Below are 18,999 nucleotides of genomic sequence, written 5' to 3'. Positions count from 1 at the left end.
CCGGGGCGGATACTAGCGAGGGGAGGAGGCGCATTGTGCACCCCGACACTCCCCACTGTGGCGGGCGCTGTACTGGCTGTGACGTCGCATGGGGGCGGTGCGTGCGTTAGTTACGCACTGTCCCGATGTCACCTTCCCGCCCGCTGTCAGATCAGAGGGCAGCGGTGCACATGCAGGTCTACGACTGCGAGGAGGAAGATGACGTCCCTGTTTTGGACCCCCGGTAGGCCAGCCATGGATAAAGGCAAGAAAAGAAAAATTTCTGAAGAAAACAGAGTGTTTAATGATACATGGACAGAATCATTTGCATTCTCTACTGGAAACAATATATGCAGTGTTATATTTGTTTTAAATGTTACAATGGTTTTGTGGCTCCCAGTTTTTTTTTCTTTGGAAACTGGTCCAAGTGGCTCTTTTTGTCTTAAAGGTTGCAGACCCCTGACCTAAATGTAGCTCTTTTTGTGCTTGTGAACAGTGCCATGTACTGCAGAATAGCTGATTATACTTTGTGCTCACTTTCTTTCTCTATTTCCCAGCCTTAGGGGCACACTTATTTCATACCTCGAAAGGAAAGGGAGCAACATATTAGAAGAACTGGAGGATACATTCCCAAAAGAGATCCCGCTCTCCCAGTGTATCGCTGCCTGGAAAGTGGCTGCCACTCTTAAACGAGAACGAAGACTGGGTTAATGCAGCAGCATCAATGGCAGACAGTGCATCTTCTCTTCTTGCCCGACCAACTTTTTTAAAAAAAATTACTGAAGAGCAAAGTACTGGATTTTTTTGTCTTGCTTTCCTTGTACTAAGCAAAAAAACACACAACAAAACCCCAAAAAACAGAACTAAAGGAGATCCTAACTGAAAGTGTAATTGCACATTATTAGGAATAATTACTGCTTCAGAAGCGGAAGGAAACACCTACCCTCCCTACAACTAACTACAGTGGTACCTCAGGTTAAGTACTTAATTCGTTCTGGAGGTCCGTACTTAACCTGAAACTGCTCTTAACCTGAAGCACCACTTTAGCTAATGGGGCCTCCTGCTGCCACTTCGCCACCGGAACATGATTTCAATTCTCATCCTGAAGCAAAGTTCTTAACCTGAAGCACTATTTCTGGGTTAGCGGAGTCTGTAACCTGAAGCGTATGTAACCTGAAGCGTATGTAACCTGAGGTACCACTGTATACATTCAATCACATTCAAATAACGGGGTAGAAAAAGCAATTGGATTCAATAGCCAGAACTAGATGTGTAGTGTCACAGGCCGCTGGGTCAGAGGCAATGAACTAATCCTCCTTCTCTCAGGTATTTTACTCTGTGCAATGGTGTTCACACTTTGGCAAGAAATGAATTAGCAACGGCTGAAGTACACCGATGGGTGTGAAGCTGATTTCAGAGACGATTCATCAAACAGTAGTTTTTTATAAGCATTTTATAAAGAAGTACAGGATGCATATTTTGGGTAACATGTGAACACATTAGAAGCCCAGCTCTGGAAACTATAAGTACACAGTTAAATGAGTGTGAACATGGCCCTAAGTTATGTCAGTGCTTAGTCAAGGAAATAGTTCAGGTAGCTGCCTTAAAAGCAATTCAGTTAAAAAGCACACACTCAGGTGTGAACTAAGTTGCCTTTAGCCTATCCCCCCCTCTTTTGCCCTTATGAAAGAACTTTTATTTCTGTTGGATAAAAACATAGATATTAATTGGTATTTTTGAACATGCACGCAAAAAAAAGTGTATCTGATTTTCACTGCCCTAAATTAGGATTGTGTTTAATATGACATTTGAACTGAGTGATTGAGCTGTGAATCTGATGTGAAGACAACAAACCTCACACTTCTTCTACACATTGTTAATGAGTAAGCATGGTCTGCTTCAGAGTTGTGCTTACACAATGCATTGGCTAAAGTGATGTCATTAGCAGTGGTGTTCCAATTCATTGTGCTAACAGAGCAGTAGACTTGGAATCCTACTATGGATGAGCCCATGGTCAGTTTTCACCAATGTGTAAGAGCTCTATTGCTGCTCACTCCATTTAATAAACCAAATGTTTGCTACAAAAGGCGTCCATTGCATTAACAATGACTTGTATTTATGTGCTATAGTAGGGAAATGCTGGATTATTTAAATTCTGGTTGAGAAAATAATCTTTAAACCAAACTATTTGGGGATGGGGGTTGAATTGTTTCAACCATAAATGAGCTCAATTCAATAGGTGGAGGCACCCTTACCCAGTCCTGCAGAAAATTGTTTCTTGATACAGAAGTATGTATAACAGGGGTCAGCAAACTTTTTCAGCAGGGGGGCGGTCCACTGTCCCTTAGACCTTGTGCAGAGCAGACTATATTTTGAAAGAAAGAAAAATGAACAAATTCCTATGCCCCACAAATAACCCAGAGATGCATTTTAAATAAAAGGACATGTTCTACTCATGTATAAACACGCTGATTCCCGGACCGTCCGCGGGCCGGATTTAGAAGGTGATTGGGCGGGATCCGCCCCCCCCAGGCCTTAGTTTGCTTACCCATGATGTACACATGTCATTCTTCCTGGAACTGACAGAACCATTCAGCAGACTTCTCTTTTTAAATGATCACAAGCAAAGGTTTACTGCAAGGCATTCAACAAAGGGGTAGGTGTACAATGTCCCACATTAAGTGACTGCTTGTTCTCTGTTCAACATTAAAAGGCCAACACATGGACCGTGGTTCCATGAACATGTTTTTTCTTTTTTGGAGGGGGTTATACATAATGCTTATTGCCATTATGTGGATGGCCTGTGAATTTTTGCACCTTTCTCTATAAACATCCTTTCCCTATGCATGGTCAGAAACACAGATTTGGTTCATTTGGTTATCATTCTAGAACAGGCTCCTAGAGCTCTTTAGAAAGTTTAATTGTTCCAGAGAAGCCTGTGTGAGGGCAGGTGATCTACAATCTGCCATTTCACAACAGCAGTTTATTAAGACAACTTGAATGTTACATAAATCCATAGGAGACAGTTATTAAGCTCCATTCTTCTTAAAATGCCCTTCTCAAGCACAATAATGCACTAGAAGGACGAAAAGAAGCCAGACCTCCAGCCACCCTGTGTGTGTGCATAAATGTGCGTTTAAAGAGTACTCATTTTAAGTATAACTCTAGAAGTGTAAACATTTCCAAGAAGACTCAACCTACACTCCTAATGTATTTGAACACTTGCAGAACAAAACATTAATTTTGCTTTCTATTCTGGTAGGCCTGTCTTTGAAAATCATGCCTCCCAGACACACACAGCTCTAGATTTTTCCTAAAACCACAATTTCCCCAGACAATTTGTACTTCTTTTTAAATCAGATTTATTATTCATTCTTGATCACAAGAGTTGTAATTTAAACCTGGCAGCTCTTGTCTTTTGCCTGTTATTAACAGCAGCACAGTAAAAAAATAATAATGCTCATGCTATCTCTTGCATACAATAAATAAATTAGGGTAGCCAGGTTGCAACCTGAAGATTCCCGGTTGCAAACAGACCAAAAGCACTTACAGCTGCACCTTAAAAAACATGACTGCCCAGCTTATGCCGAATAACGATTTTCCTCAACAGGTTCACAGGGGGGTTATGGGTTCGAACCCCACATTGGGTGAAAGATTCCTGCATTGCTGGGGGGTTGGACTAGATGAGCCTCGTGGTCCCTTTCAATTCTGGTGGCTGGTGGTGCAACTCAGGTCTAACATCTAGCCTGAACCCTCCTAAGAAAGTCAAAGGTTCAGGTTGCATAACTAGTTACTCTCCTAACTAAGAAACAAAGGCCTGACCATATTTTTGTCCGGCACCAAGAAACAGGTTAAGGATGGCTGCAGAAAAAAAAAAAGATAACGATGTTTTGACTGGAAGCACTATATTATGATGCCTCTGCGTACAGGATCTTGGGAATCGCGTTACGAGAGGAGGCTTCTCACGGGCAGCTGTGAAAACAAGGTGCTGGACCACATGGGCCTTCGGCCTGAATCCGGCAGACCCCCTCCTTACGTTCTTCCGTAGCTCTGGGCTGCGTCAAAAGGTGTTTGCCGATGGATGGGGATATTTGGAGGTGACCCGTTGTCCCTTCCCCCGTTCTGCCCGTTTGGAACGAAGCCAAGCCCTGCCCTTGGATGTCTCGCGGCCATCGGGAATTCCCCGTTTCCGGCTACAGCCGGGAGGGAGGGACGGAGGGACGGAGCGGCGAGGCTGAGCGGTGATGGGTGGGGTGGCGCTCGGAAACGAAACTATGCGCATCCTCCAATAAGAAGAAGCCGAGCGGCGAGGGGGAAAGCGAAACTTTGCCGCCTTGCCTTGCCTTGCCTTGCTCAGCTGCTGGTGCGTCAGAGAGGAGCGGGCTTCGCAGGAGCGGGGAAGCCTCCTTTCTGCTGAGCTGCGGGGTAGCCATTGCGGAGTTAAGCCGAGGTGAGTAACACGAAGGTGGCAGGTGTCGCCTAGGGAAGCAACCTGGCCGGCTTCGCGGCGTGACCCGTTAAAACCTTTTGCAGGCACCTAGGATAGAAACCTCGCCTCCAAGCGGGGAAGGGGGGATGGCTTTTGCTGTCGCTTCTGCTAAACTTTTTGCAAGCTCGGGGGTGGGGGTGGGGGGAGGGCTGGGACACGTTTTTGTGTTCTTTTGCCCGTTTGCTTTCCCCCCCGGCCGTGGGTGGCCGCTGCACCTGCGTGGATATTAAACGGAGTGGAACTGCAAAGGGGGAGTGGGGCACGGTTTGTTACATCGCTCATATATAGGACAGTTTGCAAAGTTGGGCGAGGAGGGGCGGGTAGCTTTCCTGGGTCTCAGCTATTGCCCTCGCTATTGAGGTGTGCTGTTGGTTTTGCTGCGGTGGGAAGACGAAAAGGTCCCCCCCCCCCCCCGATGATATTGTGAATTTAAGCAAGTGGCAGACCCTCCAAAGTCCGCTTCGTTGCTTTTGGGCTGCGGGGTCATGCGCCCCTCGTCGACTTTCTGTTTCACTTCCGTGAGCAGACGCTGGGCCTTTGGAACTTTCCTTTTTTTATTTTTAAAGAAGTAATGTTTATGGCATTGCATGCTCATGCCGGAGACAATCTCCTGGATCTGGCAAGGATTCAATGGCTGGAATAGCCGGGTGAACTTTTTGATAATGGCCTAAGTATGGGCCGTAAAGGTAAGAAAGGAAGTGGGGCAAATAGGTGGGGGGGGCCTTCCTCAGCTGGCTGTGGTAGCTAAGCGAAAGCCCTAGGTTTGATTTTTTTTTGAAAGAGTGAAATTTGTTCCAATTTGTGTGGTAAAAATAGTAATTTGCTGGAAACCAGCGAATAATGTGTTGCAAACATATAAAGAAGGTAATCTCAATAAATTCCGGGGTTTGTAGTGCAGCACCAGCTGCATCTACCAGTTGTAGGTGAGGTGGAGAGACAGAGACTGATCACCCGTTATATTTGCATAGTGGCTGCTGATTGGGCCATTGCACTATCTGGCCCCGGGCCTGGAGTCCAGGGGTTGTGTGTGCTGAAGTGAAAGCTTTTGTATCTCTCTCTCTCTCTCTCTCTCTCTCACACACACTCTCTCTCTCTCTCTCTCTCTCTCTCTCTCACACACACACACACACACACTCTCTCTCTCTCTCTCTCTCTCTCTCTCTCTCTCTCTCACACACACACACACACACTCTCTCTCTCTCTCTCTCTCTCTCTCTCTCTCTCTCACACACACACACACACACACACACTCTCTCTCTCTCTCTCTCACACACACACACACACACTCGCTGAAGTGAAAGCTTTTGTGTATCTCTCTCTCTCTCTCTCTCTCTTTCTCACTCACTCACTCACTCACTACAGTATTAGATATGGGGAAGAGCTGAGGCAAAATTTACAGACCTTCTGCACTCTTCTCTTTCCTATTTCAGTTAGTAGTGTCCAAGCTATCTGAACATGTATGTTGCCAAGATGCTATTTTGACCCCAATATTCTAGTTTTAAAATGGCAGCCGTCTCCAAGTGCCCAGTGTGGGGATGGGCCTTCTGCCTTGCTACCCTTCAGTGGGTTTTCCTGACACGTTTCCCAATCCTTTAACAGTTGCATGTCATAGGCAGAAGTTAAGTGGGTGTAAGTGCCGCTTTGTCTCTTTGCTGCGGAAGGACGGCTTCTGCCAGGAGATTTTGAGGTGTGGTCCTTTTGGGAAGCCGTATAAATAAATAAACACCAGAGGTGTTGTGAGGTGACAATATCTTCCTATCCTCAGCACCTTGTCTCAAGTGGAGGAGTCTGAGGAATGGAGCCAACTTTGTCTTTTCCCATCGCCAGTGTAGGTGGAATCGTGAGGCAGCAATTTGTGTTTGGCCTCCTCAGAATAAATACATACATATACACACATATGTTCCTTTGCTGTTAAGGACTTGTAAGCCAAACTGCTATAACCTTAAAGCACATAAGTAGCTGTGCAAATAAGTTGCATTGTATTTAGCAAAATATCAGGCAGTGTAAGAGAAAACCGATGGGAGATTACACTTGAATTGGGCCTTGCTGATTCAATGAGACCATTGTGGGTTGGTAGTTCAATACAAAAGCACTCTCCTGGTCAGTGATAAATTGTGGATAATGGAGTACAGTACCGACATAAAGTTTAGCAGTAATGCAGTATAAGCTTTGAAATCTTCATAACTGCATTGTGTTATCCTCACAATGTTTATGAGGTGGACAGGAGAAATGGTTCTTAGTCTTTAAAGGGTGAATGGCATTTCTTGTGTGATTTAAGATAGGCTGCAGTTTCTCTTTTGGTTAGTTACTTATAGGTGAAGGGGAAAGTGTCTTTGTATATGTTCAAAGAAACCTTTTTCTTACCCAGTTTCTAAATGTAAATACTGTAATTATGACCAGAGATAGGTTGGGGGTGATACTAAATGGGCACACTAAAAAGAACAGGGATGGGCCTACAAGAAGAATAGTACCTGCAAGAGAGACTTTAAATCACTGTTCCTGCTAACCGGTTTTGAGGAAGAGACAGCATGGGTGAGAAGCCCACTTACTACCATACTAGCTTTGATTAGTTGCACGCTTTGTAGTATTAAAGTGTAGGTAAACTGAAGGCAGAAACTGAGCGAGAGATGTGGTAAATGCCCATCACCACTATGCCCACACTTAAAGCAATATACATATACCATACTGCACGGCCACTGCCAAAATAAACGTTTAGCTCAAAATACTGACATGCTTAGACACCAAACTACCTGAAGGAGCATCTCCACCCCATCATTCAGACCAGACACCAGGGTGGATTTGATTTAAATCAAATTGATTTAAATAATGATTTAAATCACTAGTCAGTAAGACTTGATTTAAATCACTAGTCAGTAAGACTTGATTTATTTATTTTATTTTTATTAATTTTTACAGAAAGACTCGTTCTTGCGGGTATAATCTTAATATTTACAACCAGAAGAAGGTTTCATTTTTATAATAAATAAATTTTCAGAGTAGTTTTTACAGTTATATCAAAAATTACTGATTTGGTTATACTATTAGAAATACATAGACAGATACTTATGAAATTATTGTGAGGTTTAATAAGTTAACTGTTTATATTTGGACAACTTTTCTGATGTACTTCATTGGAAGGAGAAAAATAATCATTTTCTTAATAACAGTTTAAACAATTTATTTAACAAAATCAATAACATTATAGCATATGTATCCATGTTTGTTAACTGTTGTGGTTAAACGTTGTTTTCCCCCAAAAAAACTTAGACTGAGCTTTAGCACACATGAAAAACTTAAAATAAATCTTTATTTCCCAATGAATAGCCTTTGGACTATAATGTAACTTAAATAGAAAACTATCTTTAGAAAGATTTTTCCTCCAAAAGCATTTTATTTTAAAAATCCGATTAAAATTTATAAAAATCAGATTTTTTAAAAATAAAAATCTTTTATTTTTATCCACCCTGCCGGACACTGAGATCCAGCTCCGAGGGCCTTCTGGAAGTTCCGTCACTGCAAGAAGTGAGGTTACAGGGAACCAGGCAGAGGGCCTTCTCAGTAGTGGCACCCGTCCTGTGGAACACCCTCCTATCAGGTGCCAAGGAAATAAACAACTTTCTGACTTTTAGAAGACATCTGAAGGCAGCCCTGTTTAGGGAAGTTTTTTATGTTTTAAGTTTTATTGTGTTTTTAATATTCTGTTGGGAACCGCCCAGAGTGGCTAAGGAGGCCCGGCCAGATGAGCGGGATATAAGTAATAAATTATTTTTATTATTACTTATTAGAACATCTTGCGACAGGTTTGACGCATTATGACTTAAGTTTATGTCTATTCTTGGTTAGTTTTATAAGAATTTGTTAGGGTTCAGGAGGCAAAATACTTTATATTAGAAGTAGGATTGTTACTGTTATATTTTCACTGAACTTTTCAGCCAAGTTCATTTAAGCCAAAGCAGCTTAAAACTGTTAAAATTCACTACAAAGATACAAGTTATAACTTTGATTACATTTTGATGCCTGATGCTAATTTTAGAATTATTGTAATTGAAACCTATCTGTATGCATTTGTGTGTGTGTGTTCGAAGTGGGTTCCTGTGTTTATAACATACTGTTAAAATACAGAACTAGTGAACTTATCCGGATCTGATGAATCATTAAGCAGAACTACATTTATTAATTCTCTATGAATATATAAAATGTTACTCCAGTTAGTTTCGTTTCACTGAGTGAAACAATATGCAAGCAAGTTGTATGACTAATGTCACCTCACCCCATTTGTCTTTCGTCTTCTTGCTTTCCAACAGGCTGGGGGAAAAACTTCACCCTGGATCAGCAATTGCATGAAAAGGGCTTTAAATGCCCTGAATGTGGCAGTGCTCAGCCTGCATCTCACAAATTCTGCAGTGACTGTGGGAAGAAGTTAGCTGAGGCTTCTTCTACCAGCACACAAAGTAAGTGATTTACAGCCTTAACCAAGAATCACAAAATGGTGTACAACTACTTTCCAAGATGAATTAGGGACACAATGAAAATACGTAAAATACATTGAAAGTTCTAGAATCATTGGTGTCTGTCTGGTTTATTGCCCCCCTTGCCTATGAATGTTCCGGACATTGCAGAGTTGTTGCTGGCTAGTCAATGTCCTTACCTCTCCTTGCCTTTTTGTGTTCCTGATGCGGGTGGCGCTGTGAGTTAAACCACAGAGCCTAGGGCTTGCCGATCAGAAGGTTGGTCGTTCAAATCCCCGCCACGGGGTGAGCTCCCATTGTTTGATCCCTGCTCCTCCCAACCTAGCAGTTTGAAAGCATGCCAAAGTGCAAGTAGATAAATAGGTGGGAAGGTAAACGCCGTTTCCATGCGCTGCTCTGGTTCGCCAGAAGCGGCTTAGTCATGCTGGCCGCATGACCTGTACGCCGGCTCCCTCGGCCAATAAAGCGAGATGAGCACCACAACCCCAGAGTCGGCAACGACTGGACCTAATGGTCAGGGGTCCCTTTACCTTTACCTTTACCTTTAACTCTGTATTGGAGAGTAAGTGTAAAATTCAACTGGTAGTACAGTGGTCCCTCAGTTTAAGAACAGTCCTGTTTAAGAACAATTCAGTTTATGAGCTCTGCAAAACCGGAAATAGTGTCCCGGTTTGCGAACTTTACCTCGGTCTAAGAACGGAATCTGAACGATGGAAGGGCACCGGCGGCAGGAGGCCTCATTAGGGAAAGCTTGCCTCGGTTTAAGAATGGACTTCCGGAACAGATTAAGTTCGTAAACGGAGGTACCACTGTAATTTAATCAATAATAGCATGAGATGTATATAAGTTCCAGTTTGTGCATATGTTATTTCTGTCTCTCTCTCCACTCTTTTCTCCCATACCATGTTTTCATTCTCTTTTGGAGTATTAGTTGTAGAGTTAAATGCACTGTTTTAAAAAACCACTAAACTCATGCCCCCAAACCTTAACTGGGTAAATGTGTTGGGGTATGTGTTCCTGGAAGTCCAAAGAAGTGATTAAATTTCTCCAACAGCAAGACACACGCTTAGCAATATTTTACGGATTATATTGCCTCCATTCATAGTTCAAGATACTATACATTTCACACCTATGACAAGACAAGTTCTCCAAGCTTCTAAACACTAGCAGTTCCAACTTACTCAAATTTTACAGAAAGCAATTGTCCAAACGCCTAACTCTTGCAATTTCCCACAGTTCTCTGTTCTCCCAACTGCCCTCTTCTCTTCCTCAGGAATGTGGATGTGGGAGAATATTTCATATGCAACAGTACGTGATAAGTCACCCAGCAACTAGATAAGAAAACCACAATCCCCTTGCAGCTGCACTTTGGAAAAAATAAATGAATGTCCAGCTTTCCCCCCTCCAGCTTTTTGTCCTTCACTTGCCCATTTTCTGCACACTCCTAACACTTCCCTTACCTCATGATTCTTATTACACATCTACTTTCCCTTATGCTATAAAGTGAGGAACGCTACAGCACTCTGCGATCTATGCAAACATAGATCCAAAAACACATCTCTGTCCCTTACCTGAGAGATACTATCTTAAGAATATAATGGTGGTAAGAAGAGGCTGCTCTTCCTTCTCACCATGCCATCTGCAGTGGGGGGAAAGTTTGACAAGCATAATTATGGCCCAAACATGCTAGAATAACACCACTGGGGGAAAACAGCTGTTAGAAGGCTTGTTATGTGACCCATTTATTTATTAAAACATTCTGTCTGTCTTAGACAAAATGCCAAACACGGCTTACATAAAAAAATCAAATAGGCACAGCCAAATGGGTTGGTGGACATTAGTCAAACAGCTTGCATATGTGTTGTTAACACTCTGTGTGAAAAGAAACTGAAACATTAAGATATATACAGCAACAGATTTAAAAAAACACTGCAGACCAAAATGGCAATGGTGCAATAGCCACAGAGAAAGTGTAACTTACTTTGTTGTTGTACATTAATTAAAATAATTACTTTCTGCAGTATGATGAATGGGATGCGCTAATAAAATGAAATGTGAATTATAGAGACAGTATCTGAGATGTGTTGTTGCATCAGAAAGGCAAGCATATGCTCTTCAATTTCTTCATTGAAAGAAAGGTGTAACCTGGGGTTCATGCCTGGGGATTTAATAATTAAATAATGGTCTTTGTGGGCCTGACAGAAAATTTACTGACTTCTGTGTCTAAAAATGTTGGTTCCTGTTCACCACTGAGACCCCCAGCCCTGCCTCTGAACTAATGTCAGACTTCTCCATAGATAACTTTCTGCAATTCTTCTGTTTCAGTTGCAGAAAACAGAGATGCAAAACTGACTTCAGTGCTGGAGATGGAGCCTGGGGGCGAACTGAGAGTGGAAAGCTCCCCTTCCTTGGGATCTTCCGTTGATAAACAGCCACTAACTGGGGAAGCACAAGGGGAGCCAGAAAAATCTTTATCTGAGAGCCCTGGGAGTCAAGCCTCTCTCACACAGAAAAAAGTGAGTACATTTGAGAACAGGTTGGGCATAGTGCAGAGATTTCAGAAATACAAACTTTCGCTTCCTGCTGTCTGCTATGGTGGAGCTGTTAAGTGTGCTTTGCTGATGCTTCTTGAAATGGCCACTTGGTTTAAAGTTGCTGCATTGATAGGCAAGCAGTTACATTTTGCTTACAAATGCTAAGCTCTCTGAAAGCAAGGCTATTTTTCAACAGGCAGTAAAAGTTGAGAACGATGTTGACTGGAATGAGTTGAATGAGGATGATAACCCTCCTTCCAGAAAAAGGAAAAAGGAGAAACCAGACCTATATGAGGGCAGCAGCCCATGCTCAAGCCCGCAGCAGGTAGTTTTTCCTATGTGCAGTGAGTAATTAAGTAAGTGAATTGGTCTGAAGTATCAGTTGCCCGTCAAGTGTCTGCTGTGAATTGCTGATTAGAAAAATGCATTTTTGTCAGAATCCTTGACTAGTTCTTGCAAATAGAAAACCCTGCCCAAAATCCTGGAGAGCTACTGCCACTGCACTGAGCTGGATGGACCAATGGCCTGATTCAATCTAAGGCAGCTTCCTATGAAAGCTAGGTTTTCTCACCCATGGAAAATGGCAGCCATGGGTGCATTATGTTCCATCTTCAGATTCAGGTCCAGTTTCAAGGGACGCTCCACAAAGATCATATTACAGTAATCCAGTTGTCAGGGAACTGCCATCAGAGCAGGTGGTGGAAGGGCTCAAGGAGGTTAGGAGAGACTTAACAGCAGAGGAAGGAACCAGCAGGGGGAGAGAAGGAGCTCTGAGAGAAAGGGAGTCGGAAAAAGGGCTCTGGGACACTTCCAGCGAAAACAGTGAGGAGGTTTCAGGACCTCCTATAGGGACACCCACACCTCGCCGGAAACTGTCACACCGAGAGTCCAGAAGACGCGTTTCCGTTAAGGAGCTTTTATGTTGGAAGAGGTTCCGCAAACGCCCACTGTCGGATTCTGCCAGCGACTGAGGGAGCCATACTTAAGGGCTCCGCTAAAGACAGAGTTTTGCTAAGCTGAGCAAACCCTGAGGGACTAAGCTTTTACGCACAAGCAGCTCATCATCCCATCACACCAGTCTTGAGTTCACCAATGCATGAGTCATAGCAGAAAGTTATTTCTGTCCAGGAAAGTGCATAATTGCATACCAATCAGTTGATAGGAGGTGCTCCTTGCCATGGATTGAAGGACAAGTAATTAGTAGTACAGTCGTACCTCTGCTCCCGAATGCCTTAGGAGTTGAACGTTCCGGCTCCCGAATGATCGAAAACCAGAAGTGAGTGTTCTGGTTTTCGAACGCTTTTTTGGAAGCCCGAATGTCTGACACAGCTTCCGCTATTGTTTCTGGCGTGCCTCTGCATTCGGAAACCAATCAGAAACCGTGCCTTGGTTTCTGAACATTTCGGAAGTTGAACGGACTTCCAGAATGGATTATGTTTGACTTACAAAGTACCACTGTAATAATAACGGATGTGCCTAGGTCTTTTCCATAGCTAAGAGTGGAAGCATATGCTGGGAAGGTTAATATTGAGGATGTAGGGTGAATGATCTATTCTTGCTTTACCTCTGAACCTTTAAAAGCAGGGTTTCTCCATTTTAAGAGGTGAGTGTTATTTTATTTGGTTTTATTTTTCCCATCATGCAGAAGAAGAAAAAGAAGAAAAAGAAAAAGAAAAGGCACCCCTCAGATCCTGAAGTTCAGGACTCCTCAATGACATCCTTGACAAGTTGTTTTAGTTCAGCACCACCAAGTCTTGATCACTTTAGCCCTGAAGTGACAGATGCAAAAAACCAACCAAAGGAAATTCAAAGCCCAGAAGATAAATTGACCAAATCAGACAAGGAGTCAGCTGGTGACAGTGGAGGTCAGATTAAAAGTAGCCCCTTAGACATAAATCAGAGTCTAGCAGTTGTTGCAGAAAAATATGTTGGTGATATTGATACCAAGAGTCAGGATAGTAATAATGGTGCAGCAGACCAGCATGTTGGTGCTGCAGTTGCAGAAGAGAAGATGGAGGAGGAAAGCTCTGAAAAGAATGATGTAATTGGTGAACAGACAGGTTCTAGTAAAGAACAAAGTAAGACAAGTTCTACTGCAACTGATCTGTCTCAGGGAAATATATCAGATACCCAGACTTTGGTTGCAACACAACCTAATTCTGATGGAGATGCAGAGAGTGCCTCTTTGGACCCTTGCTGTACTGGTGAATCTTCTGAAAATAAAGTTGCAAAATCAAGTACAGAAGATCAAAATCAGGAAATTAAGACAACTTCATCTGAATCGGAAGTGAGCCCGGGTCGTAAGAAAAAAGTTGAAGAGACCAAGCAACAGACAAGTGCTTCGGTTTCAAAGGTATGTTGCCTGCAGTCCTATTGGCTGTCTCGTTGTGTGGGCATATGTCTGCTTCCATTGCCTTCTTGGGTGTTTTCGTGAATAGGAGAGTTCGAGCTGCATGTCATCCATTTGCTTATTAATGAAAGTAGAAATTACATCTCTAGATGACCTCCCCATGTCGTTTCATGCAGTTGTTGAACAGAGTAGAAGGCAGTATCGAGTCCTGCAGGCGGTAGTGGACTTTGTGGTGGGCTGACGCCACTTACCTGATCTCCTGACAGCTGTGCCACTGCTGCTTACTGGGGAAAGAAGGGCGAGGCAGCATAGAGGTTGGCATGGAGCAAATCCACCAGCACAGCCAGTCCTAGCACCATCTTCTGGAATCTACAATCCAGGATGGACTAGAACCACTGCAGAACTGTTACCTGTTAACTTCATCCTAGAATGGTACTCCCAAAAGGTGCTGTGCTTGGTATCAAAAGTTGTCAAGAAATTCAAATAGGACTAACAGACAGAATCAGCTCCAGGTTTCAGGGGGCCCCAAGCAAAATAATCCTGCCCCCGTTGAATTTATCAGGCATGGGGCAAGAAGCAGCAGTGAGAGGAGTACAGTGAACAAATCATCCTTGTCATCCTTCCCCAATGTCCCTGGTGTTAAAAGATGGGTTAGTCCCTTGATTGCTGAAGTTTCTTTAGGTGCCAGGATTGGTCTTTTGTTTTTAAAAGGCATTTAGCCTAATAAAAATAATAATAATAATTTATTATTTATACCCCGCCCATCTGGCTGGGTTTCCCCAGCCACTCTGGGCGGCTTCCAACTGAATATTAAAAACAATACAGCATTAGACATTAAAAACTTCCCTAAAGAGGGCTGCCTTCAGTTGTCTTTTAAAAGTAAAATAGTTGTTTATTGCCTTGACATCTGCTGGGAGGGCGTTCCACAGGGCAGGCGCCACTACCGAGAAGGCCCTCTGCCTGCTTCCTTGTAACCTTACTTCTCGCAATGAGGGAACCGCCAGAAGGCCCTCGGCCCTGGATCTCAGTGTCCAGGCTGAACGATGGGGGTGGAGACGCTCCTTCAGGTATACAGGACCGAGGCCATTTAGGGCTTTAAAGGTCAGCACCAACACTTTGAATTGTGCTCGGAAACGTACTGGGAGCCAATGCAGATCTGGACAAGCTCCCTGCTCTGGACTGGATGGTTCCCTTACAGAATCTTTCCTTTGTTGCCCAGGGCTGTAAGATTCACTGAGGGATTGAAAAGGAAGCTGTCCTTTTGTGTCCTCCCAATTCCCCTGATTTTATGTTGCATAAGTGCATTGGGGAGGGGCTTAAGGGATCACATGCTAGCTTGTCTGATCTAGTTGCATAGCGCACTGGGCCACAGTGGAAGAAAATACTTAAAGGCAGCCCATCCAACCTGACCCAGTGAAGAGCCAGGTTTTACCACCAGGATTCACCAGAGGCTGCTGAAAGAAGAGATTCATTTGCATGAAAACAAAATATTGTGGGGGAGATACCCCACCCGCCTAGTCCATGGCTTCTAAAATAACCCCTTCTGATGACCTGTCTCAAGCATAATTTTCTCATTGGGAGGCAGCTCAAGATTAAGCTCCCCACCCACCCCCCATATTTTTGTGTGTGTGTGTGTGTGTGTGTGTGTATATACACACACACAATTTATTAATTTTATAATAACAAAAAACCCAAAAAACAAACATCACAATCAAAACATACATCTTAATTGACTTCCCTCCACTCCCCCTCCTGGTTCCATTATTTTATACTTCTTCGCACACATCCACAAAATCTTACATCCAATTTTAAAACCTTATTCACGTTGTTACAAGTGACCTTTAAAAGTTCAACTAATGTAAAAGCCTATACACAAAGCTTGCTAAATATGCCTTGAACATCCCCCTCTTTTTTAAAAAAAGAAAGAAAACAACGTCCTTTTTCTTTCTAGAGTTTCAAAATGTCTAGTATGTCCTGCATAGTTCATTAGTTTGTTTTGCCAGTCTCCTTCATCTTCTTTGGTGGTGGCTTCTTCTTTCTATAGGGATGGGCTGGTCTTGGCCTGGCGTCCATTCTCAGATGCAGGAACAAAGTCTTTTGCATGGTAAATCCGTTAGGTCCTGTGTCTTTCAGAATCATAGCTTCTGTTTTTTTAAAAAACAAAAGTCATTTTCAACATTCTTTTCAAATCTTTATATATCACTTCCCAAGCCTTCTTAATAATTTTACATTGCCACCACATATGGTAGCCTCTCATACCTTTTACCCACCCTTCCTGCTTCATCTCCATCACCGTCAAAGCTTCCCAAATCAATTTACACAAGGTGTCATTTTTGTCATAGACCACCCTTACTTTCCCTTGCATTTTCCTCAAACCTCGTACCTCAGTCTTTTCCACGTTAGTGGTGTATGCATTCACTTCTTTAAATTGTCTTACAGCCTCTGAAAGTAAATTAGTATTTTCCCAAACTTGAGAGGCTGCCTTATCAGCATTTTGCTTTATTTCTTTTGTCTGATCAAACAATTCTCTTTTAAATTCTAAAAGTAAGTCAAATAATTCATATTTCTCTTGTCTTATGGCTTTGCTGGTTTGTTTCAGCATTAAGATTTTTTTCTTCTTCCATTTATAATTTGAGATGGGGGGGGTAGTTCTCTTGCTGTTTTCCAGCTTCCTTTCTAAGATTAAATTCCAAAACAAAAAGTCATTTCCCACCAGGGAAAGTGTTATTTTGGCTTTATCAGTACTTTGTCAAGGCCATTTCACTAGACTCAATAAAATAACCCTGTACTTCCAGCCTCCTCCCTCCTCCCCTTCTACTTTGCTCACAAAAACAAATTTTAGCAGATTTAACAATTGTATATCCCCTTCTTTACATCCATTAACAACAGAGTAATTTTTAATTGCCAATACTGTATAAATAAAACTGAATTATTTGAAAATCCGATTTAGGCCAATATTAGCAATGAATATTATAGTCCTTTTTTCATAATCTTGATTTTTAACCAGCTGTTACCTTTTAATAAAATAAGTCCACAATTATAATTCCGTTAGGTTAGATGTCTTCAGCACTCTGAAAGCTCAAAAACTTCTTTCCTACAAGTAGCATAAATTCAGAGGGTCAGTCCAATCTTTCTTCCTGAGAGGAAATTTGTGATATTCTTCCATACAATAACAGTGCAGTCCTTCTCCGCTTTAGCCTCCATTTAAAGTCAAGTTCAATTGCAACATAGGATGGATTCAAATTCAAGTCAAGATCAATGTATTTTTTTAAAGAGAAAATCTTGAGAGCTTGGTGAAATCTTTTAATCCTTATTATTCATTAGCTAACTTATCTTCCAAAGTGAACTTCATCAATACTTCACTTTTGTTCTCATATCACCAGGAATGGGAGCAGACTTCCTTTTAACATTCCTGTTTTTTTGCCAAATCAATCAAATTAAGCACTCCTCACCTTTGCAATCGCCTTCAGTCTTCTGGAAAGGTAACCAGCCCGTGGCTGGATTGGAGGCTTTGCTCTCTACGAAGCCACATTGGTGCCTAGCTCGCCGGCACACTTGGCTCCCCCCCACTCCCACTCTCCGCGCCTTTCGGCACAAAGGCAGGGGCCGGCAGTACCGAGCAGCCGTTAGTGAGCCGCAGGACCCCGAGACACCTCAGTGCTCCTCTTGGGTCTTTTTGGGGAGGTGCGTCGCCCTTGCGCTCTTCCCCTTAGGCTCCAATAGGGCCAAATTTGGCAGGAGCCGTCAGATTCGCAGTCCGCTCGCCATCTTGCGGAAACTTCTAAAATGACCCCTTCTGATGACGTGTCTCAAGCATAATTTTCTCCTTGGTAGCCGGGCACAAGATTAAGTCCCGCCCCCCCCCCTTCCAAGCCACAAGGGACTAGTACATTTTTTCAAGCACTTGAATCACATATGCCTGTTACAGAAAGCCAAGTTGGAAGAACAGACTAAAGCGGAAAATGTCTGCAAAAAACCAGAAGAAGCAGCAACTCCAGCAGAAGGGTCTGAGAAGGGAAAGACTTCTGCTGCTACTAATGAGAAGAAGCAACAGAAAGATCAAAAGACGAAGAAGCAGCAGGCAAACCAGGAAGTCAAGCAAAGGTATAGCACATTTCTGTTTATTTCAAAAGTGGTATTAGATTGGAATTGGCCAGTAGCAGTTGTTGCATAGTTCTGATCCGAAAGGTTAGAAACACGAAACTTTACTAAATCTGAAATTACCGCAAATACTCATCTAACTCACTTCTCTATGTAGTGTTCATAGATCTTCCCAGTGCCACCAACATCTCATTAGTACCATTTCTAAAATACTATTATTTCTGTAAAGCATTTTTCAAAAGACCGCAATGGATAAGCTAACTGTTGGAGCAATCATTTTTACCCACTCATTATTTCTGTATTGATCAGTTCATTTTATTTTTTAGGAAGAAGACGGAAGATAATAAACATTACACCTTTTAACATACCTGCTTGTTTTCCCTTTTGACATAAGCGACTTAAGGGTAGAGCAATCCATATTACAGGGAGCCAGTTTAATTTACCTTGGGATAAATTATGCCAGTGTGACTTATCCTTATTCCAAACTCCACTCAGAAGCCTAATGGAGGGAAAGAAGTCTTTAAAGTTGAGTTTGACTTATCCAACCCCTTTTGCCAGTGTAACTCTCACTGGGTTGCTAGGTCATATGACTGAGCTGAACAGAATTTGGAATAAGGTTAAATCTGCCTCTCCACACCCCCAACATGCCCTGGAACACGCCCCCCCCCCCCGGACTAAAAGCCTCAGTTCAGCTGGCTGAGCCAGGATGGAGGACTTGCCTAGAATATCTCTGGCTAAGCCAGCATGAAAGCCTTCAGTTGGTGTAGGAGATTGCCTGTTCCAAACATTACTCATCCTAGTGGATCTTGGGTTTGGATTGCTCCCTTAAATTGGTGATAGCCACAGCTTCTATTGAGCCCAGCCCAGGCGTAGCTCCACCCTTGCTGGTGTAATGTCTTTGCATCTTATTTGGGCAGAAGCCTGTCTGCTTATGTACTGCTACACATATGGACTTGCTATGTCTTTTCCAACACATAATTGATGTAATATAGTATTGGCATAGGTACTGCCAAAACTTTGGAGACTAAGATGCAACTGTTCCTATCCTTGGCAGTAACAATATCCGTTCAGCTTGGA

At 42.8% G+C, this 18,999-nt stretch overlaps 3 protein-coding genes across 3 annotated transcripts in view; 2 read left to right on the top strand and 1 right to left on the bottom strand.

Moving 5' to 3' along the window:
• The window catches only part of LOC307209914 (E3 ubiquitin-protein ligase RNF213-like), a 111,023-nt gene extending 108,958 nt beyond the window's left edge, over positions 1-2,065 (top strand). Inside the window, exon 67 of the mRNA XM_079965299.1 lies at positions 537-2,065. Coding sequence (XP_079821425.1) covers positions 537-690 — 154 coding nt within the window. The 3' untranslated portion in view covers positions 691-2,065. The remainder of the gene's footprint in view (positions 1-536) is intronic.
• The window catches only part of LOC307209943 (uncharacterized protein), a 501,253-nt gene that overhangs the window by 170,022 nt on the left and 312,232 nt on the right, over positions 1-18,999 (bottom strand). The gene's annotated exons all lie outside the window — the stretch shown is intronic.
• The window catches only part of LOC307210116 (E3 ubiquitin-protein ligase RNF213-like), a 91,238-nt gene continuing 79,220 nt past the window's right edge, over positions 6,982-18,999 (top strand). Inside the window, exons 1-6 of the mRNA XM_079965738.1 lie at positions 6,982-7,000; positions 8,773-8,919; positions 11,263-11,453; positions 11,668-11,796; positions 13,117-13,824; positions 17,750-17,925. Of these exons, the coding sequence (XP_079821864.1) occupies positions 6,997-7,000; positions 8,773-8,919; positions 11,263-11,453; positions 11,668-11,796; positions 13,117-13,824; positions 17,750-17,925 (1,355 nt within the window). The 5' untranslated portion in view covers positions 6,982-6,996. The remainder of the gene's footprint in view (positions 7,001-8,772; positions 8,920-11,262; positions 11,454-11,667; positions 11,797-13,116; positions 13,825-17,749; positions 17,926-18,999) is intronic.

Source organism: Podarcis cretensis (genome assembly GCF_951804945.1).
Source record: "Podarcis cretensis genome assembly, chromosome: 2".
Taxonomy (NCBI): Eukaryota; Metazoa; Chordata; class Lepidosauria; order Squamata; family Lacertidae; genus Podarcis; species Podarcis cretensis.
The sequence above is the reverse complement of the archived record's forward strand: the minus strand, read 5'-3'. Positions and strand labels throughout refer to the sequence as shown.